This window comes from Macrotis lagotis, chromosome X (assembly GCF_037893015.1).
Source record: "Macrotis lagotis isolate mMagLag1 chromosome X, bilby.v1.9.chrom.fasta, whole genome shotgun sequence".
NCBI classification, from domain to species: Eukaryota; Metazoa; Chordata; class Mammalia; order Peramelemorphia; family Peramelidae; genus Macrotis; species Macrotis lagotis.
The window spans coordinates 653032314-653059114 of NC_133666.1; the positions used below are offsets into that span (position 1 = coordinate 653032314).

The window sequence follows — 26801 nt, forward strand, 5'->3', positions numbered from 1 at the left end:
AACCTCTTTGGTCTCTTTGTGTTCCTGGCTGGGTCTCAGACAAAAGAGTTAGGCAGGAGAATTCTCTCTCCTCCCCAACAAGATGCAAGTTCCTTGGCTGCCTGGGGGTAGAAAACTGAAGCCCTTATTTCAGCTGAGCCTCCAAGTTGTTCTCTTCCTTTCCTTCTAAAATTTGGCATTGCCCCCCTTCACTATCCATTCTTTATTTTCTAGGTTATAATGAACACAGCATGGTCAAACCTACTGCCAGTAAGTATTTGACCATTCACCCTCGGTCATCTAAGAGTCCTAAACCTTGTTCCTTTCCCGACCCTGGAGGTGGTCCCCATCCCGACCCTGGAGGTGGTCCCCATTGTGAAAATAAAAAAGTACTGTGCCCTGTGCTAAGGGCTATGCCCCCTAAAGTCCTTTACAGTGTCATCAGTAAGGAATCTCAAGTCTGGAATGGGCTACCTTGAGAGGGAGTACATTTCTCACCACTAGGGGTCTTTAGCACCCATGGTCCCAAGTAGTAAGTGGCACATATGGAATTTGAATCAAGCTTGATCCTCTATCCCTAAATCTCACAATCTTTCTAACCTGTGTCACAAGAGTGGGTAAAAGAACTCTAAGTCCCCATAGCCCTTCATGATCTAGAGCTACAGCCTCAGGCCTTCCAAATTTCTTTGAGAAGTTGGATGGTAATGACTTGCTGGCTGTCAGCACAAGCAAGTCAGAGAATTGGCACATCACACTTGACCTAAGCTATGTGAATAGAATGGGGCAGGATGGGGATAAACTCCCATGATGGTCCCCTGGGGAATGCTGATTTCAACTTGGCTGATTATTGGAGCCACCAGCAGAAACCTCAACCGGCCTGCTGAGGAGAGGTCCCAAAGCTCAACCTAGCAGTAAATGGATGAATATATCCTGTCAGTTGCTCATTGACTTAAGCTTCTCTTCAATGGGGTTCACTAGCTGGTTTCTAATGACCCCAGATTCACTGAGCTTTCTACCTGAAGACACCTGTGACCTCTATCTCTAAAGACTACTTGGGGAGCTGTAGAGGAAATTCCTGGTCAGAAACAGCTTAGATTCACTTGCTATTATCCCCGAATCCATGCTTCTATGATGGAATTCTTTTCTCTAGCTTCTTGACCAGCCAATCACTACATCAGTGTATGTACCCTCATGAGGACTATAAGGTCTGAAAGTTGGCTAGATAGGGGATGCAGTTGCTTCTGCCTCCTGTAGACCAAATAACCAATAGAAAAGATTGTTGTTCAAGAGAGGAAATAGTCTTGGACCTTACATAATCTCCATCCTAAAATAGAGTTACCTCCTAGGTTAAAAAAAATATCTTAGGGTGTAGAACTTGTTGTGTGTCACCACATATAATCTTAGGGTGTAGAACTTGTGTGTCACCACATATAACAAAGACCAGGGAGAAGGGAAAGAGAATAAATATACCATTTCATGGATATAGAGAACTCCCACGTGAAGGCAGTACTTCTACCATGCAAGTTAGCTAGCACCTTCTCTTCAACTTATAGTCATAAAGAATTACCTGGAGCAAGGAGATGGTAAATGATTTACCCAGAGTCACATAAACAAGTATGTGTCAGGGTGACAGGACTTGAACCTGGATTTTTCCTGACTCTGAAGTCAGTGATAAATAACTTAATGCCTTGGTGAAGACCTGAGATTATTGAATTACCTAATTCTTCCTTTAAAAATTAACCTGGAGCAGTGAGGTGATACAGTAGATAGTGCACCAACCCAGGAATCACGAGGACCTGAATTTAAATTCAGTCTCAGACACTTGACACTTACTAGCTTTGTGACCCTGGACTAGTCACTTAACCCCAAACAAAAACAAAATAATTAGAAATTGGAATAAGTGGAAATTGGAAACAAAACACTTTTCAGTGTCCCCCTCAAAAGGATGATCCAAGACATCCCAGGCCTTCTGGGTTTTGCCAACCAAGAGTTCAATTAACAAGTAGTTAATAAGCAACTTTTATGAGACTGTACTAGGTTCTGGGGAAAAATAATAAATGAAATACCTCCTTGAAAGGAGTTTACAATTGAATGGAGGAATTTATAGTCTAACCAATCTCAATCTCCCAGTCTCTGTATTATTCTCTGGTAACTGAATCCCAATTCCCACAATTTAACATTGAGAGTACCTACTAAGAAGTTTAGCATCCAAGCCAAGAAGAGTCCTCTCCCCCATATCTCATGATAAATGATGCTGACAATGATTTTCATCGATATTTTCTCAGGTTCTACAATAACCACATTCATACCAGCAACATCTCCAACTCCCTCACCATTCTCCAGCTCCACAGGTAAAAACTATCAGCACTTTTTATAATTTCCTGGGATGGTACTTGATGTGAGATTAGATAATGTATAATAGAAAACAAGGTGGCATTTAAAAGTAGGAAATGTTCAAATGTTGAGTTTTTCTCTCAGGAAGGAGTAGGTCACTAGTAGATGAACATTTTTAGGTGGCTAACCAATGCTCCCTAGTTTCAAGTATGTGGAATTCTCTCCTTTTCTTTCTATAGCCAGTGGCCACACCTTGGAGGCATTCACCATGAACTTCACCATCACTAACCTGCTCTACACTGCAGAGATGAAGCACCTAGGCTCCAGCAAGTTCAATTCCACTGAGAAGATCCTGCAGCATCTGGTAAGATTACCACATCACCTGTCTCATTTATTGCCTGTATCATTGCATTCTGTCTATCTGCCTACTCAGAAACTGATTCATCTTCTCCTTCCTTCACCAGTTTGGTTCCTTATTCAGGAACAGCAGCATTGGCTCCTCCTACTCTGGATGCAAGGTGATATCCCTGAGGTAAGAGCCAGGAAAGTTGAGAGTCGAGTAATTTTGTGAGAATGTATCTTCCTGGCCTCCAGTATCAGAGATTTCATAATGGGGGGTGGGGTGGGGTTCTTAACTGGGGCTCATGAGACACAAAATAATAGCATAAGATTCCACATATTGTCCTTCGATTATACCTTCTCCATAGTTAAATTCCCAAATTGCTTTATCTCCATTCATCTGGTCCATGGGTTCTCAGAAAAAATAATTTCCCTGTAAGTCATGATTTCGGACAAAATGCTTATATATCAAGACGGTTCTCCCCAGTGGAGATTTGTGTTTGTGATACAATCTTATACTAGAAGGTAAGTAATATCCATCAAAAATCCTGAATGTCACATGCAATCCTCTCACATCATTTTTATTGAGTGCTTCCTCAGACTAATCTCTTAACACCAGTCTCTAGAACTTTCACCGATATTTCCTTTTCTAGACCTATGAAAGATGGATTAGCAACTGGAGTGTATGCTCTGTGTACCTATTGGAGAGACCCTAACAACCCTGGCTTGGATAGAGAAAGGATTTATTGGGAACTGAGCAACCAGACATATGGCATCTCCATTCTGGGTCCCTATACCCTCTCTAAGGACAGTTTCTATCTCAATGGTAAGCAGCATCTCAGATACTACTGCACCTGCCTCATATTCTCTTCTGTTATAATCTCAATAGTAGCCTTTTTTCCTTTTCTTATTTTCTTTCAATCCCTAAACTACCCTAATGATTTCTTCTCTTCCTTCTTGAGAAACTTGCACAGGATGAACTCTCCCCATAATACTTTTAAAATTTAATATTTTATTGCTTTCCAATTATAGACAATAGCAGTTTCTACCCAACATTTTCTGTAAGGGTTTGAATTTTACAATCTTTCCTCCACCCTTCCTTCCCTCCCCCATCCCCTCCACAGAAGGCAGTCTGGTAATCTTTACATTGTTTCCATGTTATACATTGGTTGAAATTGAATGTGTTAGGAGAGAAATCATGTCCTTGAGGCAAAAATTAAATATTAGAGATAGCAAAATTATATATTACATAAGATACTTTTTTTATAAAAAAATGAAGGTGACAGACTTTGGTCTTTCTTTAAACTCCACAGTTCTTTCTCTGGATACAGATAGTATTCTCCATTGTAGGCGCTCTAAAATTGTCCTTTATTATAGCATTAGTGGAATGAGCAAGACCAATAAGATTGATCATCTCCCCCATGTTGCTGTTAGGGTGTACAATGTTCTTCTGGTTCTTACTCAGCATCAGTTCATGCAAATCCTTCCAGGCTTCCCTGAATTCCCATCCCTCCTGGTTTCTAATAGAACAATAGTGTTCCATGACATACATATACCAGTTTGTTCAGCCATTCCCCAATTGATGGACATTCACTTGATTTCCAATTCTTTGTTACCACAAACAAGGATGCTATGAATATTTTTGTACAAGTGATGTTTTTACCCTTTTTCCATGATCTCCTCAGGGTATAGACCCAGTAGTGGTATTGCTGGATCAAAAGGTATGCACTTTTTTTTATTGCCTTTTAGGCATAATTCTAGATTTATCTCCAGAAAGGTTGGATGAATTCACAGCTCCACCAACAATATATTATTGTCCCAGATTTCCCACATCCCTCCCAACATTGAACATTGTCCTTTCTGGTCATATTGGCTAATCTGATAGGTGTGAGATCCCCATAACGCTTAACTGGTCTTGATTTGATGTCACTAGTGACAACTTCATAGTCCTAGTCAATACTTCTATTTTTAAACATAAATTGGCATCGTTATCTTTTGTTTTTACATCACCTACATTTCTTTTTTTTTATTTTTTCTTTTAGAAAGATTTTGTTTGAATTTTACAAATTTTCCCCCATTCTTGCTTCCCTCCCCCCACCCCCCCCACAGAAGGCATTCTGTTACATTGTTTCCATGGTATAAATTGATCTCAGTTGAATGTGATGAGAACATATCCTTAAGGAAGAAAAATAAAGTATAAGAGATAGCAAAATTACATAATAAGATAATGGGTTTTTTTCTAAATTGAAGGTAATAGTCTTTGATTTTTGATCAAACTTCACAATTCTTTCTCTAGATACAGATGGTATTCTCCATCACAGATATCCCAAAATTGTCCCTGATTGTTGCACTGATGAATGAGCAAGTCTATTAAGGTTGATCATCACCCCCATGTTGCTGTTAGGGTGTACAATGTTCTTCTGGTTCTGCTCATCTCACTCAGCATCAGTTCATGCAGATCCTTCTAGGCTTCCCTTAATTCCCATCCTTCCTGATTTCTAATAGAACAATAGTGTTCCATCACATACATTTACCACAGTTTATTAAGCCATTCCACAATTGATGGACATTCACTTGATTTCCAATTCTTTGCCACCACAAACAGGGCTGCTATGAATATTTTTGTACGAGTGATTTTTTTTTATCCTTTATTATAATCTCTTCAGGATATAGACCCAATAGTGGTATTGCTGGATCAAAGGGTATGCACGTTTTTGTTGCCCTTTGGGCATAATTCCAAATTGCTCTCCAGAATGTTTGGATGAGTTTGCAGCCCCACCAACAATATATTATTGTCCCAGATTTCCCACATCCTTTCCAACATTGATCATTGTCCTTGCTGATCATATTGGCCAGTCTGAGAGATGTGAGATGGTATCTTGGAGAAGCTTTAATTTGCACTTCTCTAATAAGTAATGATTTAGAGCAATTTTTCATATGACTGGATTGCTTTGATTTACTCATATGTAAATTGCCTTTGTATATCCTTTGACCATTTGCCAATTGAAAAATGGCTTTTTTTAAAAAATTTGACTCAGTTCTCTGTATATTTTAGAAATGAGTCCTTTGCCAGAAATATTAGTATCACCTACATTTCTTTTTTAATTTTTAATTTTTGTACAAGTGATGTTTTTTATACATTACTAAAATATTCTTGTTTAAGATAAAACATAATACCCCCTCCCCCCAAAAATATAGATCCTCATGAGAAATAAAATAAATATCAATCTGTGTTCTGATACCATCAGCTCTGTCTCAGGTGGATCACATTCTTTATGATAAGTTACTTCCATATTTTTCCACTGTTGCTGTTGCTGATTGTAATTCCCCACATCCATACCTCCCCACTACCATATATGATATTTTCTCTCTCCTTTCATTCTGTCCCTCTTCAAAAATATGTTGTAGGATAGCTGAGTGGCACAGTGGACTGATCACCCTCCCTGGGGCCAAGAAAGCTCACATACCACCCCTGACACCCAGCAATCACCCAGCTCCATGGGCCTGGACAGGCCACCCAATCCCAGTCCCTTGCAAGAAGTAAAAAAAGAAAATGTGTTATATCCAACTATTCTCTCCTATGATCTACCCTCTCCTCTATCACCCAGATCCCTCCTTCCCCCCTTCTCTCCTTTTTACTCTAGATATCTATACCCTATTGAGTGTGCATGCTGTTTACTCTCTGAGCCATTTCTGATGAGAGTGAAGGTTTCCTCATTCCCCCTCACCTTCCCCACTTTCATATCATTGCAAAAGCTCAATGCAAAAAAAATATCTTTTATATGAAATATCTTAGCCTATTCCACCTCTCCTTTCTCTTATTCCCAGTACTTATCTCGTTTAGCAATTGACTCCATTTTTATAATATATTATATCTTCAAATTCAGCTCTCTCCTGTGCTTCATTTATAAAAGTTCCTACCTGATCTATTAAGTGAGAAGTTTTATATTAATATTATCAGTATCATTTTTCTATGCAGGAATACCTGCAATTCATCATCATTAAGTCCCTCATAGTTTACCCTTCTCCTTTGCTCTCTATGCTTCACCTGAGTCCTGTACTTGAAGGTCAAACTTTCTGTTCAGCTTTGGTCATTTCAACAGGAACATTTGAAATTCCCCTATTTCATTGAAAGTCCATCTTTTCCCTTGGAAGAGGATGTTCAGTTTTGCTGGGTAGTTGATTCTTGGTTGCATTCCAAACTCTTTTGCCTTCTGGAATATTATATTACAAGCCCTATGAGCCCTTAATGTAGTTGCTGCTAAGTCCTGTGTGATCTTGAATGCAGCTCCATGATCTTTGAGTTGTGTCCTTCTGGCTGCTTGTAATATTTTCTCTTTGACTTGGGAATTCAGGAACTTAGCTATAATATTCCTGGGGGTGGGTTTTTTGGGATCTTTCCGGAGTAGATCAGTGGATTCTCTCCATTTCTATTTTTCCCTCTGCTTCTAGTATATCAGGCAATTTTACTGTAGGAATTCTTTAAAAATGAGGTCAAGGATCTTTTCCTGATCATGACTTTCAGGTATCTCAATAATTTTAAAATTGTATCTTATGGATCTGTTTTCCATATCAGTTGTTTTTTCAATGAGATGTTTCACATTTTCTTATAATTTTTCATTCTTTTGGTGTTGAAGTATTATATCTTTACTTCTCGTAAAGTCATCAGTTTCCTTTAGCTCCATTCACATCTGAAGGATTTGTTTTCCTCAGAGAGCTTTCTAATCTCCTTTTCCATCTGGCCAATTCTGCTTTTTAAAGCATTCTTCTCCTCAATAACTTTTTGAACTGTTTTATCCATTTGAGCTATGCTTTTTTTTACATGTTATTTTCTTCAGCATTTTTTTGGATCTCCTTGACTAAGCTGCTGACTTCTTTTTCATTTTTTTCTGCATCTCTCTCATTTCTTTTTCCAATTTTTCTTCTATCTCCTTTACTTGATTTTCAAAATCTTTTTTGAGCTCTGTCATAGCCTGAGTCCAACTTACATTTTTTCTTGGAGTCTTTAGATGTAGGAGGTTGTACTTCCTTATCTCTAGATTGAGTATTTTGATCCTTCTGGGGGTCATAGACAAAGTATTTCTCAATGGTGTTCCTATTTTTTCTCTGTTTACTCATTTCTCCAGCCTGTGCCTGGTTTGGGGGTACTTCCTGAACTTTTAAGTATTATTGGGACACCACCCCTCACAAGGATTTCATTCTATGAAGCTCTGACTGCTCTCCTGGTTGATGAATAACCAGAAGTGCACCCCTCTGTCATGGTGCTGAGGTTGGGGGGGGGGCTAGACTGCGATCAGGATCTGAATGTGGTTAGAGTCCCAGAGTCCTGTTCCAGGTACAGAGGACAGACCTTGGAAGTCTCCCTTCCCTGCCTTCAGTTGCCTGGAGGCACCTGCTTCCTGGCTCCATGCCTGCTTCCGTTTCCTACATCTGGGTTACCATTGCTCTGAGTGCCCTGAGGGCCTGTGCTTGCACTCTGGCAGAGGTACCCCTGCTGATCCTCCAAGTTGTGCCCAGTTCTCCTTGGGGTGCAGGTCAGGAAACTGCTGCTGCTGCAGGAGCCACAGCTCCCAGGTACCCTAGGGCTCTTTCTGGGAGGTTGAAGTTTCTTCACTCTAGTGGGGCCACCACTCTAACCCCATGGAGTGGAGTTTTCCCACTATTTTCCAGGTTACCTTGGTCTGGAGAATTGCCTCACTGGATCTTTCTATGGGTTCTGTCTCTCAAAAATTTAGAGTCATAATTTTAAGATTTTTGAAATATTATGGAGAGAACACCTAGGAGAGGCTCTTCTCCTGTCACCATCTTGGCTCTGTCGCCCACCGACATTTCTTAAGAAATCTTTCCCCCTTACAGAGAGATATTTCTTACAATAAAGAATGGGGGGGGGAAGTTAGCAAAATTAATCAAAATAATGAAAAGTTTGACATTATACATAGTATTCCAGATCCATAGCCTTCCCACTTCTGTAAATAAATGAGTAAAGATTCCTTCTCATATCTGTTCTTTGGATCTAAGCTTGGTCATTATAATTGTGTAGCATTAATCTTCAATTGTTTTATTGTATTCAATAATTTAGCATTGACTTGATGGGAGACATTGCTTTTTTTTTCTTCTGAAATCCAAACTTGTGTTTTTATCAGCAGAGAAAACATGCAGTGTGTAAACTTCTTCCAATTCAGATGGGCAACTCATCTGTATCCTAAAGCCTTACAGAATTGCTTGAGACATTGCAAGGTTGATACCCATAGTCATATAGCTAATGTGTGTCAGGGTTTTGGACTTGAGCTCATGTCTTCCTGACTCCATGTCTCACCCATCATCCATTACACCATGCTGTTTTTCATAAGACATAGTGTCAGATGTATAAAAAATGAAGCTGGAAAAATTGTTAGCTAATGTATTGAATAGAATCAGTGTCCAACAAAACTTCAGTACACTAGTATGATTGGTAAGAACTAGTAAGGTAAAACTCTGTTGTTAAGCTTAAGAAATTTAACTGCATAAATGTAATGGAGTGGACTTGGTTAGACCAGTATTTCATGCAAAGAACAACTGGTATTAATGGATTACAAGCTCAGGAATTCTAAAAGCCCTGTGGGATATTTCATGTAAATACATCATATCTAGATGTAGGGATGTCATAGTTCTGCCATCCCCTAACCTAACCAGGTTTCATCTGGTATGTTGTGTCCAGTTCAGGAGCCACATTTTGTGAGCAATGACAAGATGAAGCATGATCAAAGGAGAGTGAATAATATGAGAAGAAAACTTGATACCATGTAATAGAAATATTGAGAAAATGAGTTTTTCTCAATAGAATTTTCTAAAAATCAAATAATTTATTATTATTATTATTTCCTTATTTAGCACTTTAAAATTTGCAACATGCTCTATGAATATTATCTCATTTTAATCCTCCAAAAAATTTTGGGAAGCAGGTGCTATTAATATCTTCATTTTATAGATAAACTGTCAAAGATTGTTGGGTGGGAAGAGGTTCAGAGAGAGGGAAGGAAGGAGAGAGAGAGAGAGAGAGAGAGAGAGAGAGAGAGAGAGAGAGAGAGAGCACAAAAGGTTCCACTCCAGAATTTCTTAGTTTTTAGTGTTCTGAGGAATTCCTATAAGCCAGAATACTGAGAATGAGAGACCAAGGACAACCAAGATATTCAGTTTTAGTTCTCTGTTGTGTTTCCAAAGATGAGGGCTTAGCAAGAGCATATTCATTCAAGTACCCAGGCTCAAGTGGATGGATCTTGATGGATCCACCCTGAATTCCTTTCCCCACCTTCCCCCTTCTACCCTGAAGCTCTAAGTTTGATTTTTTTATCCGATGACTGACTCTCATTTCAAAAAACTGGGGAGCATAAGGTAATTCTGCTCTCTTCATTTTCAAATAGCATATCCACTCTCAGCCTCTCAGATGACCTCTCTTCCTGTTCTCTTTAGGTAATATGTTCCTTTTCTTCATTATCCATTTTTTCCAGGTTATAATGAACACACTCCAGTCCAGTTGTCTACTAGTAAGTATTCAAGTATTCAGATTCCATTTGAATTCTAGATTATATTGAAGTCTTGATTCTGGTTCTCCTAAATAAGGATCACATTATGACTCTATGAAATAGATATGACTCCCTGACCCAATGACTTTCTCAGGTACCAGGCAGTGGAATAGCTCCTCATCACTCAAAGATCTTCAAATGGATGCTCTCTGACAACCTGATAGGGATGTTGTAGAGTTCTCTGTAGACTAGATGCCTTCTTAAGTTCCTTCAATCCAGAAGTTCTATGATTTTGTAAGGGAAAAGCCTGAGAGATGCAGAATCATGGTCTCCAGAATTCCAAGTTCCTTTCTTATAGGTTAGATAATGTATACTATTCAGGCTATCCAAATAGGGAGATCAAGAAAGAAAGCAGGTCACAGATCTATGGAAAAGAGTGTTGAGAATTAGTCTCACATTGTGAGTTGCCATGAAGTTCTAAATTCCCCCTTTTTCCTCCCAACATATGTAAAACACTGATAGTATACTTTATCCAATGATCATATGATAGGATCCTATTTTAGGGAAGCCATCAGAGAAATTTAATTAATCCATTCATTCATCTATTGAATAAACATTTATTAGGCACCAGCTAGGTGCAGAGCCCTGAAATTGTTGGGGGGAACCAAAAATCAACATTTTCATTCATTATGCTTTCCTGTGTCCAACCATGGTGTCTCATGACATTCTTTCCAGCAGCTCCAGGGTTACAGACTTCTCCATCCTCATCTGCAACCTCTCCGGTGCCCACAAAGCCTGGAGGCTCCACAGGTAGGAATGGAGTAATTTCAGTACCTGGAGAGTTCCCAGGGTGTTGTAAGAATGTACTAACCAAAAGAGAGGAAAGTTCTAAGTCTTTCAAAACTTCTTCATTCTAAGAAATGGTCATTTGCCAGAGAAAAGAAAAATCAAGATGTTTTCTTTGGGATGTGTCTGTCCCCTTCATATCCAAGTGGCCAGATAAGAATTTAATTTTTGGCAATTTAATAACTAGAAAAATATCTGTGGGCTTCAGGGATGAATCCACTTATCCAACCTAAAAGCTAAAGAGAGTGAAGAATCGGGACATCACATTATAGGAAACCCCTAAGCTGACAATCTTTCTCCCAAAGTGGTGCATCATTCAGATCACTGTTCTTGCCTACTGTCACTGAAACTCCCCTCATAGCTCAATCCCTATCTGGAGACTGTAACATTTCAAACATAGCTAATTGAGCCATTCTCCCATGAAGTTCATCATCCATTTCCCTTCATGGCAGCATCCATATAGTGATATTCTCTATGGTTTTCCATTTCAATAACTTCAGCTTCTGTGTCAACTGCATTCACTCCAGGAACATCTTTGGTTCCTTCATTGGTTTCCATCACCACAGGTATCAATGATCATATCTATTATTCATTCCTAGGAAAGTGTAATTGGGCATGAACTTTGAAAATGTGACATGAAGAACAAGGGAAAGTCAGGGAAGGACTGTCTCATGAGACAGAAATGGACATTCATGAGACAGAAATTTTGAGCTTTCCTTTCAAAAAGTATATCTGAGTGCCCCTGGGTAAGTTGATGCACCCATGATTTAGACATGGAGGATTCTCCCTTTCCTCCACTGCAGCCACTGGCCACAGCCTGGAAGCTTTCACACTGAACTTCACCATCACAAACCTTGTCTACACAGCTGACATGGGCAACACTGGGTCCAATAAATTCAACACCACAGAGAAAATCCTGCAGCACCTGGTGAGATGCAAACTACCCAAAATCCCCTACTCCTTTATTCTCCATACGCGAGATTTTCTTGTGCATATCTTTGACTCTAGGCCCTACCTAGACTTTAAAAGTTTACTCCCTTATGAGGCATCTATGTAGTTTGATGGATATTAATTTGAAAAGCACCATATATAAGTTATCTCATTTGGTCATCACTAAGAGGTAAGTGCTATTATTACCTGTATTTTATGATGAGACAGTTGAGTCAGACTGATGTTAAATAATATGCCCAGAGCTATACATTTAATAAGTTTCTGAACCTGAGATCTTCCTAATTTTAGGTTCTATCCTCTATCCACAGGGATACCTAGCTGCTACAGTCCTAACAGGGCTCTTAACTTTGAGTCAGGAAGAACCAAGTTCAAATACCAATATAGATTTTTACAAGATGTGTGATCTTGGGCAAGTCACTTGGTTTCTTTCAGATAGCATCCACTACATAGGGTTTTTGTGAGGAACAGATGAGATAACATATACAGTGCTTTTTAAACCTTAAAGTATTAGAAAAGTCTTGTCTCTAATTATTATTCCCATCTCCTTTCTTTATCAGCTTGACACCCTGTTCAGGAATAGCAGCATTAGCTCTCTCTATTCTGGATGCAGAGTGATATCTTTGAGGTAAGATTCTAGAAGCTGAGTTGTTCTGAGGAGGGCACATAATCTCAGCTCCTGGTCACACAGCTAGGGTTAAAGTTGAACAAACAAGAAAGACAATCCCTCCCCATACTTCTACCATGTTCAAATTTCCCAAAGTGCTTCATTTCTCTCTGGTTTGGATTCTTGGAACAGTGATTCCCCTTATAAGTCATAATTCAGAACAAATTCTCTAATGTCAGGTTCTTTTTAATGGAGATCTGTGGTTGCTACCCACACTGTAGATGTGAAAGCTCATCAATCTTTCCAGGGTCACTTTCACCTTTCCCTGTGGTAACAAACATCTCAATTTCATTGTCCCCATACCTGTGATTCCCACTAGATGTCTCTGTTGCCATCTCAGGGGTCTCTATCAACATTTCTTTTCTCAGGTCCAGGAAAGAAGGGTTAGCAACAGGAGTGAATACTGTCTGCCTCCACTGGAGAGAACTCAGCATCCCTTTCCTGGATAGAGAAAGGGTTTATTGGGAGCTGAAAAACCTAACAAATGGAATCACCAGACTTGGACCTTACACTTTGGATAAGAATAATTTCTACCTCAATGGTGAGCTGTCCTGCTGTGGAAGTGATTCATCCCTGTCTCTCCCCCCAGTTCATTTTTGTACAATACTAATACTAACTTCTTTGCCTGTTATCCTTACTCTATTCAAGCCCTCACTTCCCTTAGAATTTTTTCTTTTCATTCTTCCTTTTTTTAGCCAACTGCCTAAGACAACTATTTCCCTAAGGTGCCATTCCTTCTTGATTGATATTCCCTAATGGTAGCTATGGAGATGATTACAAATGTGATTTCCCCTCCTCAGTTCTTAGAATAAGGTTGCTAAAATAAATAGGTTTTTATTTTGTGAAATTATTAGCTGTTCAACACTTCTACCCACACAATTAGTACATCACTGTCATACAACCAACAGTCATTGTGTAAAAATTCAAGCAAATCAATTTCCCCTCTCCGAATTTGGAGGATCCCTCATCAAGGCTGTCTGGCATCCTATCTAGTACCACATATAGTATGTCAGGGGCAGGTATTATATACATATGGATATGTCTATGGGCAGCCAGGTAGTACAGTTAAAGTATCAGATCTGGAGGCAGGAAGATTCATCCTCAGACTTTTTTTTTAGATTTATGATCCTGAGCAAGTCACTTAACTGTGCATACCTCAGTTTCATCATCTTGTAAAATGAACTGGAGAAGGAAATGGAAAAGCACTCCATTATCTTTGCCAAGAAAACCCCAAACAGGTTCATGAAGTCTAACTTGACTGAAACAACTGAATAACAACAAAATATATCCATGCACATGAGTATGCATGTATGCATTTATGTATATAGGCACATGGTGTATTAAAGGCAGGTCTAATAATATACACATGCATACACAAATGTATGTATATGACATTCATATATACAAATATTTGCATATTTATATTTACTGTGTGTTGTATATTTATGGGTGTGTGTGTGTGTATATATAAATACTTCCATAAAATAAATATAAAAATGACATGGAGAGGATACTAGTAGCTGGAGGGGTAGCTTAGGACATACTTCATGCAGAAGATGACATTTAATCTGAGTCATAAAAGAGATGGACTATCCTAGAAGACAAAGGTGAGACAGGTGCATTTCAGACAAGGAGAAGCTAAATTATCTTTTGTTGATAATGCTGTATAGAATTCTTTCTCAGGTATGAACTAGAGATATGCTAGTTTCTCCCAGCCCTAAGTTTTTAGGGAGAGATATTATGGAGATCTCTCATTCAATTTCAGTTTACCAGTAGAGGTAAACTTGCCATCCTGAAACTTCCTAGCAAGTTAAGAGGATGGGAAAGGACCTTGGGGTTAAGCCAGAGTAGGAAGTCAGAAAATTTGCTCCCTTGAATTCCAAAGATCAAGGGTGACCACAGATGAATTGATTTGGACACTAATTTCTACATATCCCATTGTTTTCCCCAAAATAATAAATTTCTTTATTTTACCTACTACTCTTCATGTTAGAGACCCAAGGGTAAATAAAATAATTTTCAACTCCCCTTCCCCAAGGAGCAGATCCCCTAGAAGTTTGGATTAAGCAAACAGACCTCAGTATGTCTGTACCTCTCACACTGTCACTCTTCCTTTTCTTCAAGTATCTTTTGATCACCTTTATTTATCTCTCCTTTGGTTTCTAGGTTACAATGAGCATGATTCAACCCTGCCTAGTCCCAGTAAGTGTTTTGGCATCTAAGTCCCTGTTGGGTCCTTAACCTTGTTCCCCCTATGACTCTGGAAGTTGGGATTTGGTTTACCAATCTGAAAACAAGTGTGGCTTTGCTAGTCCCTTTTCTTAAAACCTATTCAGCTATTTTGTAGGAGGAAAAATCTAAGAAAGAGACAATGAGTTCTAGTGCCTGAAGGTTTTGAGAAAAGACTTGATAGCTTCTTCTCGGGGACCCTGAAAAGGGAATTTCTCAACAAGATGGTTCCTGAGGTCTTTCAAGTTCTGAGATTCAGTGAGAAGGTTTCATCTTCTCCTTTCCAAGGAGGAAAAGCATCCAAGATTGTTTCAACCTTTCCTGACTTGGAACCATATCCTCACTATATGAGATCCCCCCATTTCTCTGTCAATTGGACTAGTGGTGACTTGTCAAACTGTTCCTACAAGGACATTGGGAATGTGGTGGGGGGGAATTCATAAGTTCACAGGTGAACGTCAGCTCAGTAAAAAAGTGGTGAGAGGGAGATACGTAGAGTTATATCTTGGGTAGCCTTGATTTTTTTTTAATCCCCAAGCTAGACACCAGAATAGCCAAAATGACATGGTGACTCAAATTCATTAAACCAATATTAAAGTACCCTCCCTCTTTCCTCTTCATGGAGTCTTGGGGAGTACTAATTTAGTGCTCTGATGACCAGAGCCTTGATGAGATCTCCCTCAGTGAATAACTGCTGTCTCTAACTATCTCTAATAACTCTTTTTATGCAGCTTCTGGGCTAGAAAGTGCATCAACTTCTTCAACTTCCTTGGGTTCCATAGAGAGGGGAACCTCCACAGGTAGGAATGTGATGTGTTCAGAACCTTGGAGAGTAATCACTGACCCCATCTGACCCCTTGCCTTCTTTTAACATCTAAGCTAGGGAGAGAAAAGACCTTTGTTTGCACTCTTTATATATTTCATACACATTTAGTCTGTATATTGAGAGTATGAATTATTGGAAAATAAGAATTTTTTCTTTCTTTTTTTGACTTTGAATCCTGAGTGTCCAGAATACTGCCTGGCATAGAGTAGATGATGAATAAATACTTGCTGAGTTGAACAGAATTAACTGACAGAGAATACAATTTTCCCCAGTCTCTATGACACAAGACAAGTTAACCTGGTTTTCATTCATCTTGGTTTTCTTTTTTTTTTTTTTAATCAATCAGCTCCTGTGCAGACCACATTTATCCCATCAACCTCTCTGGCTCCATCATCATTATCCAGCACCACAGGTAGAGTGCCCCTGCTTCTATGATTCACTTCCTGAAGTGTCTTACTGATTTAAGAGAAGAAATTAGAATTTGGGAAGCCTGGAAAGGAGAATCAGAGAAGGAAAGAAGTCCTCTAAAAAAAATCAGTGAATCCAAGGGAGTGAAAGAATAAAGGATTGAATCCATAGTATCCTTGGGTCTGCCCACTGATGTTTGGCAGGCTCCAAAATAGAATTTCTGTCCCTCTTCTATTCTAGTTGGTGGCCAGAACCTGGAGACTTTCATTCTGAACTTCACCATCACCAACCTGCACTACACAGAAGATCTGGGGCGACCTGGATCCAGCAAATTCAACAACACAGAGAGAATCTTGAAGCGCCTGGTGAGCCTCCCCAGTTCCTACCTCGATTCCCATCTGCACAGCTGCCTTCCCCTTTCCTTGGCTCCTTACTTGCCTAGGTTTGAGTACACTGACCTCCCTCTTTCTTTGCCAGCTCAATACCTTGTTCAAGAAAAGCAGCATCAGCAACTTTTACACTGGATGCAAAGTGACTTCCCTGAGGTGAGACTCCAGAGGCTGGAGGATGGGAATTGGAGTATGTCCCTCAAGGGTCCCCACAGGGTACATGAAACCCCCCCTGGGCTCTCCACAAAAATTTCTTCTTCACATTTAAGTGTCTTGGGAACCATTTCCAAATTCCCAGATTGTTTTATTCCTGTTTCTTTTTTTTGCATGTTTTATCAGAAATGTGATTTCCTTTATTATAAATAGGTTTCTATTTTGTGAGATTATTAGCTGCTCAACACTCATATACAACTGTCACATAATCACCAACCATTTTCACAAAATTACAGGCATTTCAATTTCACCCTCCATACATGAGGTAGCCCCCCATCAATCTCTCTGGCATCAAAACTAGTACTATGTCCCTCATCACTGTATCTTTTTCTAGACCAAAGAAGAATGGCTTAGCAATAGGAGTGGATGTAGTGTGCACTCACTGGAGAGATCCCACTAAATACATTCTGGACAGAGAGAAAGTCTACTGGGAACTGAGCAACCAGACACATGGCATCAGCAGGCTGGGTCCCTACATCCTGGATAAGGATAGTCTCTACCTCAATGGTAAGCAATCAGTCAATTAACAATCTATTCATTAAGCAACTGCAATGTAGCAGATGTACATAGCACAAACACAAAGAAGGAAATAATTCCTACAAGTTTACATTCTAGTAGGATGGAGGGGACATATATCAACATATAACATACATGTAAAATTAATAAATAACAAATATAAAGAAAGTAGTTTAAATATAAGGTAGTTTGGGTAGCAAGGAAAATCAGAAAAGACCTCATTCAGAAGATGGTGCTTGAATTGGGTCTTCAGTGAAAGAAAGAATTGTGAAGTAGAGGTAAACAGGGAATATATTACAAGCCTGGGGGATGTCCAGAGCAAAGATGGAATGCTGTGTGAAGAAAAGGAAGAAGTTGGTTTGGCTGGATTTCAGACTGCAGGAGGAGGTGGAGAGAGAGAGTTTGGAGACAAATTAGAAAGAGCTCTAAAAGCTAAATAGAATTTATACTTTGTCCTAGAGAATAAACTAGGCAATTGGGAGTGTCTCTGGAGTTGAATTGAGTAGGGGAGTTGTGTGGACAAATCTGGATTTAAGGAAAATTACTTCAGCATCAGAGAATATAATGAATTATAATTGGGAGAAACTCAAGGTAGGAGGACTGAAATAATCTAAGTGAGAAAGCATGAACTTGATGGTAGTTGTAAAAATACAGGGAAGAGATTAGTTGAAAGTCATGAAAGTAGAAAAGGTAAGACTTGGTAATTGACTGGATTTATGAGGCAAGGAAATGTGATGAATTCAGGATAATGCTGAAGTTATAAAACCCAGAGAATGGAAAGATGGGGGGTCCTTTAATGGAAATAGGGGAAGTTGAAACTGCATCCCTTTGGGATCAGTGCTCATTTTCTACCTTGTTTCCTTTCCTGTCAGAGTCCCAGAATTCTGCCTATTCAGTTTCAGACCCTGACCACACCTAGATGCCTTCCCTATTGTTTATCCCTTATGGATTCAATTGTACAAGACATACTTTACCTACACCTATTTCACAAGGAACCCTATTCCTCATAGGTTCTAATTTATCTAGTAACCACTACAAAATTCTGCCCTTTGTCCTGTGCTGATTAACATGTTTAGCAGTGACTTAAATGGAGATATGTTGTTGTTCAGTCATTTCAGGTTTCAATTGTGTCCAATTCTTCATGACCCAATTTGGGGTTTGTTGGCAAAGATACTGGAGCAGTTTGTCATTTCCTTCTCCAATTCATTTTATAGATGAGAAACTAAGGCAAAAAGGATTAAGTGACTTGCCCAATGTCACACACTAGAAAGTATCTGAGGCTGGATTTGAACTCAAGAAGAGAAGTCTTATTGACTCAAGATCTGGTACTTGATGCACTGAGCCATCTAGTCACTTAGATGAAGATGTAAATGGCAGCAAATGACTAGATGACACCAGCTGGAAGGAATATATAGCCTATATATTGTACAGAATCAAGATCCAAAAATAAATCAGCACACCGAGGATCCAAGACTAATGAGATAAAATATTAGAGCTGTTCCAAAGGGAAGGAACAGTATTGGAATAACATTTATTAAACACTTTATAAATATCTCATTTTATCCTCACAACAGCCCTGAGAGGTAGAAATTATCTTTGTTTTACAGTTGAAAAAACTGAGGGAGACATGGATTAAGTGACTTGTCCATGATCTAACATCTAAGAAGTATCTAAGGACAGATTTGAACTCATATCTAAGAGGAATCCAGGCTCTATCCAGTGAACTTTCCACCTACAGTTTACTCCAGGAAGCATTTTTGTGGGATTCTGTCATGATTAGTTGAAAAAACTGGGAATGTTTAAGGTTTTCCAAGACATCATAGTAACTTCCTATAGGTCTTAGGAATTTGATTTTTTTCTGCCTGACCCAAAGGGCAGGTAAAGTTGTAAAGAGACAAAGTTAGGTGGCTTCTAGTATATTCCACTGGTAAAATTGAATCTTTTTCTGTCTCTCTTGATATTTATATAAGTGTTCTCCATCATACTTCCCCCATCTGATTTCTACACTTACTCATGAATTCGTTATTCTTAATATATACTGATACTTTACACCATCTGCTTGTTCCTTTTGAACAAGATTTACCTTTTCAAAATCCTATCATGGATCCCATCTCATCAAATCTGTGATATTTATAAAGTAAAACTTGCTTTCTTGCATTAAAGTAATTCACCTAGCTTGCTCATTTGTGTATAGACATCTGGGTCCACAGGTTTTATTCAAGTTTACTTTCTAATATTTTTTCCTCCCATCAATTTCTTTATATTGCTACTGCTATTCTTCTCCCCAAATTGGGGTTACTCTTTACAATTTCTATTTATGTCTATGTATATATATACATATATATGAAGAATATTGCAGATATAGATATGGATCCACATCTATATCTGCAATGTTCTTCCTCCTTTTTTCATCTTAAGATTCTTTTGGGGAGTAGCTCAGTGGCACTGGGCCTGGTGTCGGGAAGGTTTGAGCTCAATATGGTCTCAGACACTTAAAGATATTAATTCCCATATTTCAGTTACAAGCTGGTTATCTAAAACCCATTCTAGAAGATTATCTTCTTTTTTTTTTTAAGGTTTTTCTGCAAGGAAAATGGGGTTAAGTGGTTTGCCCAAGGCCACACAGCTAGGTAATCATTAAGTGTCTACCTGATTTGAATCCAGGTACTTCTGACTCCAAGGCCAGTGCTTTATCCACTGTGCCACCTAGCTGCCCCGAAGATTATCTTTTTTACCAGCGATTCATTTCTCAAATCTTTTTCTCTTCCAAAATTTTTTTTACAGAAATAAACTTTTTATAAGTGGAAAAAAAAGAAATTCTGCTAGACAATCAGTTCTATCATGTCTGACAGTAATCTGTACTCATAATACCCTACTTCCACAAAGAGAACAGGATGTTTTCTGAACTTCTCCTTGGCCAAACTTTGTCATTATAATTAGAGAGTTAAAAATCTGTAAAGTCCTATGTAAACCTTAAAGCACAGAAAATGCAAGTCATGGATTTTATTCAGTTATGGGGTTCTTACCCCCTTTCTTTCCATTTAATTATCATAATATATATTACATATATGCATAAGCTATGTATGGTTTTTCTGGAGACCTCTTAACTTTAATCTGTATCAGTTGATTTAAATCAGATCCCCTCTTGCTTCTCTGAATTCTTCTTATTCATAGTTTCTTATGATACTGTAATATTCCATGATATTCATGTATCATAAATAGGCCATTTCCCATCGGCCTTGTTTCCAATTCTTTGCTACCACAAAAAAAGTGGTAGTTTAAATATTTTGGTGTATATGGAACCTTTTAAATTTCTTTTAATAATAGTTTATTTCAAGGGGCAGCTAGGTGGTGCAGTGGATAGAGCACAGCCCTGGAGTCAGGAGTACCTGAGCTCAAATCTGGCCTCAGACACTTAATAATTACCTAGCTGTGTGACCTTGGGCAAGTCACTTAACTCCATTACCTTAAATAAATTTTAAAAATGTTTTTTAATTTTTTAAAAATAGTTTATTTCAAATTTTATGTAGAAATAATTTTAACATTCATTTCTAAAAAATTGTGAGTTCAAAATTCTCTCTCTCTTTTCCTTCATTAAGAAGGCAATTAATTTGAAATGTTATACATGTGTAGTCATGGAAAACATATTTCCATATTAGTCATTTTGTAAAAGGAAACAAAAATCCCAAGAAAAAATAAGTAGAAAAATGTATAAAAATTCAATTTCCATCAGTTCTTTCTCTAGAGCATTTTCCATCATAAGTCTTAGATTATTGTATTACTAAGAATACTGTCATTGACAGTTGATCATTGTACAATATTGCTGTTAATGAATACAATGTTCTTGTGCTCACTTCACTTTGCATCAGTTCATGTAAGTCTTTCCAGGTTTTTCTAAAAGCATTTTGGTGGTCATTTCTTATAGCATAATAGTATTCTATCATAATCATATGCCACAACTTTTTGAGCCATTACACAATTGATGGGCACTTTCTCAAATTCAAATTCTTTGCCACCACAAAAAGAGCTGCTGTAATTATTTTCATATATATGGGTCCTTTCTCCTTTTCTGTGATCTTTTTTTAGGATACAGACCTAGTAATGGTATTTCTAGGTCAAAACTATGCAGTTTTATAACTTCATAAATTCATATCTGAAGATATACATACATGTACACACATAATCTGGGCAAAATCCCAACTTATTTTCAAAATATTTGGACAAATTCACAACTCTACCGACAGTGCTTCAATGTACCTATTTTTCCACATGTTCTTCAGCCTTTGAAACCTTCCTTTTTTGTCATATTAGCCAAATTGATGATTTGCAGTGGTATCTCAGAATTGTTTTAATTAGAATTTCTCTAATTATTAGTGATTTAGAGCATTTTTTCATATCATTGACAGCTTTGATTGTTTTCTTCTGAGACCTGCCTCTTCATAAGCTTTGACCACGGATTATTTGGAGAATAGCTCTTTTTAGCTCAACTGTCTATATATTTGAGAATTTTTTTTTAATCAGAGATACTTGCTGTAAAATTTGACCTAGTTTCATGATTTCCTTCTAATTTTGGCTGCATTGGTTTTGTGTGTAAAAACCCATTTTAATTAATATAATCATTATTGTCCATTTTGCTCCTACTATTCTCTTTAATTCTTGTTTGGTTATGAATTCTTCCCTTACCCATAGATCTGACAGGTATTTTTTTTCATGCTCCCCAAGTTTACTTATGATTACCACCCTTTATGTCTAAATCACACATTTTGACCTTATCTTGGTATATGATTTGAAACATTAATCTATACCTAGTTCTATCAGAGAGGTTTTCAGTTTTCCCAACAGTTTTTTTTTTTAGTTTTTTTTTTTTGCAAGGCAAATGGGGTTAAGTGGCTTGCCCAAGGCCACACAGCTAGGTAATTATCAAGTGTCTGAGACCGGATTTGAACCCAGGTACTCCTGACTCCAGGGCCAGTGCTTTATCCACTGTGCCACCTAGCCGCCCCTTCCTAACAGTTTTTAATGAGTTCTTGCCTTAACAGCATGGATCTTTGGGATTATCACTTTGGTCACTAGTGTATATTAATCTATTCCATGGATAAGTCATTTTATTTCTTAGTCACTATCAGATTGTTTTCATGATAAATCACTTTGTAAAATAACTACTGATTGGATTGTGAGATCCTTTGCATTTTAGAGAGTTTAAGAAGTTGTCAAGGATTCTGTATCTAGCTCATCTTAACTTTGTTCTTGGTGAGCTTAACCTACCCATATGCCAGGAAGCTGGGGAGGGAAGTGTGGAGACAGCACGGATAAACACTGAAAGAGTTTGCCTTCCTCTATTTCCAAAGGCAAGGAAAAAGCAAATGTGGGTTGATTTAGCTCCCCCATATGTATTTTCTCCTCCCTGGATTTCCAGAAGTCACACATTTACTCTTTTTCTACCAGGACTGTTAAAGTCAGACACTTATAGAGTGGACAGGAGACTTCTCTTTCCCCACAGGTGCTCAGGCAGAACAAACTGATTCTTCACTCCATTTGTCACTTTGAGGTCCTGGGTGGTTTCTTCCTTTTCCTAATAAAATATATGCTCCTTGAGGGCAGAATCTTTTAAATTTGTCATTGTATCTTCATTAAGTAGGCCTGTGTAGTGCATGGTAGGTGCTTGTATTGAATAGAATTTTCTTCATCTCTTGCTTATATGTTTCATTGTTCATCTTTTGGTTTCCAGGTTACAATGCACAAAATCTGCCCCAACCAAGTACCAGTAAGTGTTTTATTAACCTAATGTCCTTTAAGTCCTGAGCCATCTGTGAAACCTTAACCATATTCACCTCTTGACATCCAAGTTTTGACACCATACCTCTATAACCCTCTCAAGTCTCATATCAAGTATTTTCCCAAAGAAGAGCAGGCTTCCTCAGAGGGTAATCTGAGTGGGATCATTGAGTGGGTTCTTTACTGAATCTTGTCAAAGAGACAGGATGACTTTATTTTTCTGGGAGATATTTTAGAAGGTATCCCTGGTCTAGATGCCCTCTATGGACTCTTCCAAGGCTAAGATTCAGTGAGGAAGAAACCTCAGATTTTTGGATCCTTTAATCCCTTCCCATGGGTTTTGGCCTAAGATCCTATGAGTAAATAACCCCCAGAACTCTGAGTCTTTTTAGTCCTTCCCCAAATTAGATGCATAACCACTAATTTCCTGTTTTCTCTCTCAAAGGTAAGATAGTGATTACTTTTCAAATTTGTGGTGGAAAACCACCTTATGAGATAACTAGTAGTCATGACATCCATTTCCCTTATGAATTAAGCGACTGAGAATATACCTCAACCAATGATTTTCAGTTGTAAAAAATGTTACACACACACACACACACACACACACACACACACACACACTTTACACATTGCTTATTCAATCCTTCATTAGGCAAACATTTATTTAGCACCATCTAGTTGTGATATCTTGTGCCATTATCTAAATAGCCTCAGTTTCACTCAGCTCTCCTCTGTAACCATGATCTTAATCCATATTTAATCATATTCCTTTCTGCAGCTCCTGGTCTAACCACCATACCACCATCTCCAATTTCTCTGGAACCCACAGGACCTGGACATTGGACAAGTAAGAAAATGAAAGCTTCAGTACCCCGGAGAGTTCCCACCTTGTCCCACCCTTATACCAGAACAATCTTGGAATTTGCAGTCTTGTGTCTCACTCAAAAGATGAGGAAAATGAAAGTCAATGATACCCTGGGGAGAAGACCCTGGTCAGACAAACTCTGGCAATGAAAACCAGGGATGGAAGTATCCCTTCCCCCTCATCATCCCTGAGCCTTCCAAAGCTCAGATAGAGGATAGAATCATCTCTCTCATCTCTCTCTCTCTCTCTCTCTCTCTCTCTCTCTCTCTCTCTCTCTCTCTCTCTCTCTCTCCTTGCAGCCAATGACCCCAAACTGCGACCTTTTACCCTGAACTTCACCATCACTAATCTACCCTACACTGAAGATATGGGGCACCCAAGCTCTACTAAATTTAACAATATGGAAAAGGACCTCCAGCAACTGGTGAGATTTTGCACTTCCTACTCCATATCATCATTCCTTAGCCACCCTTTTTTTGTCTGAACATTATCTAATCATCTTCCTTTGTCAGCTGGGCCCCTTGTTCAGGAAGACTAGCATTGGCTTATACTACACTGGATGTGGACTGATCTCTCTGAGGTAAGGCCCTAGAGGCTGAAAGTGGGGAATTTGGTAGGTTTTTCCTCAAGTTCCCTGGGATATGCCTTGGTCTCATATTAGACATCCAATTAAGTAGACCTCTCCATGGACTCTAGTACCCCAGTTGTCTAATTCCTATTCTCTGGTCCAGAATTTTCAGGAACATGATTTCCCTTGTTAAGGCATTGTGTAGAACAAGTTTTTCTTGCCAAGATGGTTTCTCTCCAGCAAGTACCTGTAGCAGTCCAAGACACTGCTCCTATAGCCTAGTGGGAGCTTGTCACACATCCTAATTAGTGTCACTTATTCCAAGTTGCCTCAGGCACATAGCCCCATCTTCTCTAATCTTTGTGACACAGTACCCCAAGGAAACATTCAGCTATGCACTGCAACTTCCCTTTTCCAAAAAGATAGGCTATTACCAGCAGGTTTTGCAAAACCAATATCAGCACTGTATCACATTCAATGTGTTTTATCATAGACCTATGAAGGATGGCTCAGCAACTGGAGTGGATGCTATATGTGTCCAGCAAAGAAGCCCCACCAGCCCAGTCTTTGACAGAGAGAGAGTTTACAAGGAATTGAGTAACCGGACTCATGGCCTCACTAGGCTGGGACCTTATACTTTGGACAAAGACAGCCTCTGCCTCAATGGTGAGCAGTCATTCTTATTCCAGGGACAAAGTTTAAGCAATTTTCACTCAGTAAGTTTTCTTTCATTGTTACTTTGATGTTCTCTCCCTTTCCTTCAAATCAACCCTCCCTTACAACCCCTTATTAAAGACTGGTAGCAGGATTGCTTCAGGAGGGGCTAGGGCTAGTTGACTGAGATTCCATGATGCTATTAGTTGGAAAATGAGTCAGCAAGCTACTGTTCCTCTCTCCTGAAGTGAATCCAGGTTCTGATTAGGTGAGACCCTGCAGCATATCTTTACTTTCTTCCTACAGCCTCAGTGAAATATTCAAATCCAAATTCATCTAAATTTAGTTTAATTTTTTTAAAATACACCTTAGCTGTGTAGTTATTTGGGGATGAAGGCTTATCTTAAGCCAAAGTATCATCAAGTGAAGGAAATGGATGCTCCAAGCCTGGCTGGGGCTGCTGCTTCTCTAAACTTGTATCTCCCTTCCCCCCAATAAAGCAAAGAAACAAAAAACACCTTCCTTCTCCATATGCAAGACTCATTCTCTTGTAATCTACTGAAAGATACTTGCTGGTAAGATGTGTAGGCAAATAAGTTATGATGAATATGGAGAACTTAGAGTCACTTGGGAAAATGTTTAGAATAGAGGTACAGTGAAGTAAGCTGAACCAGGAAAACAATCTACACAATGACTGTGGCAATGTCAATGGAAGAACAAAGAAACCTAACACAAAGCACTATGAAATTAGAATGATAAAGACTTGGCCCAGAGCAAAGTTGAGATGGGAAAATGTGAATGTGCAATATTGAATATACTGTCATGTGAGGTCACTGTCAATTGGTTTAGCTAAACTGATTTAAAAAGCTTTATTTCAAAGGAGACTCTTAGGGTAAGGGAGGAGAAGGTTATATTCAGAAATGAATATAGGGTGGCTAGGTGGCGCAGTGGATAGAGCACCGGCCCTGGAGTCAGGAATACCTGGGTTCAAATCTGGCCTCAGACACTTAATAATTACCTAGCTACCTAGCTGTGTGGCCTTGGGCAAGCCACTTAACCCCAATGCCTTGCAAAAACTAAAAAAAAATGAATATAATATAAAAAGATAAAAGAAAAAAGGCATCTTGAACAAAATTTTAAAACAAAACAATAAAAAATAAGTGGGAGAGAAAGGTAGGCTGAACTCCTATCCAAAGGCCTTTTTTCCCTAATGTTGATTCACAAGAAGACTGGCTCAGTATCCACTCTTCAATTCCAGATTGATAATATATTTTTATGGGGTCCCTATCTCTTATCACAACTTCCTGAAGAAAGCATGCTGAAAGGGAGAGGGCTAAATTTAGAAGCAGAGAACCCAAATTCATATCTGACATTAGTGGCATGATCTAGGGAACTTCCTCCATTGTCCTCAGTTTTTTCATCTGTAAAATAAAGTTTGATTAGATGATCTCTAAAAACTTATTTCTGTTCTGAGTCTGATGATCCTATGAACTGTTCATCCCTCCACTCAAACCCTAGGCTATTCTTCCCAGAGTATCCCTGGGCAAGGGGAATATCAGCTTGACTTCAGGATCATCAATCAAAACCTTAGCAACCCTGACCCCTCATCTCCAGAGTACCAAGCACTGCAGAGAGACATCCAGGACAAGGTAGGTTGTTGCAGCTGCCACCACTCATCCAAGTTTCTTATTGGCTAATCTTTGGCTCTCATCACTTATGGATGTCTTAAGTAGCAAGAAA

At 38.7% G+C, this 26801-nt stretch overlaps 1 protein-coding gene across 30 annotated transcripts in view; it reads left to right on the forward strand.

Annotated features, from left to right (window-relative positions):
* The window catches only part of MUC16 (mucin 16, cell surface associated), a 210977-nt gene that overhangs the window by 169682 nt on the left and 14494 nt on the right, over nucleotides 1-26801 (forward strand). For 29 of the 30 annotated variants that reach the window (XM_074204972.1, XM_074204993.1, XM_074204994.1 and 26 more), the window contains 22 exons: nucleotides 214-249; nucleotides 2265-2330; nucleotides 2553-2677; nucleotides 2778-2845; nucleotides 3306-3478; nucleotides 10140-10175; nucleotides 10890-10964; nucleotides 11804-11928; nucleotides 12509-12576; nucleotides 12984-13156; nucleotides 14782-14817; nucleotides 15576-15644; nucleotides 16017-16082; nucleotides 16319-16443; nucleotides 16556-16623; nucleotides 17015-17187; nucleotides 22925-22960; nucleotides 23753-23821; nucleotides 24139-24263; nucleotides 24352-24419; nucleotides 24901-25073; nucleotides 26580-26710. In XM_074204972.1, the coding sequence (XP_074061073.1) occupies nucleotides 214-249; nucleotides 2265-2330; nucleotides 2553-2677; nucleotides 2778-2845; nucleotides 3306-3478; nucleotides 10140-10175; nucleotides 10890-10964; nucleotides 11804-11928; nucleotides 12509-12576; nucleotides 12984-13156; nucleotides 14782-14817; nucleotides 15576-15644; nucleotides 16017-16082; nucleotides 16319-16443; nucleotides 16556-16623; nucleotides 17015-17187; nucleotides 22925-22960; nucleotides 23753-23821; nucleotides 24139-24263; nucleotides 24352-24419; nucleotides 24901-25073; nucleotides 26580-26710 (2084 nt within the window). The remainder of the gene's footprint in view (nucleotides 1-213; nucleotides 250-2264; nucleotides 2331-2552; nucleotides 2678-2777; nucleotides 2846-3305; nucleotides 3479-10139; nucleotides 10176-10889; nucleotides 10965-11803; nucleotides 11929-12508; nucleotides 12577-12983; nucleotides 13157-14781; nucleotides 14818-15575; nucleotides 15645-16016; nucleotides 16083-16318; nucleotides 16444-16555; nucleotides 16624-17014; nucleotides 17188-22924; nucleotides 22961-23752; nucleotides 23822-24138; nucleotides 24264-24351; nucleotides 24420-24900; nucleotides 25074-26579; nucleotides 26711-26801) is intronic. The other variant, XM_074204968.1, reaches the window with a different exon arrangement.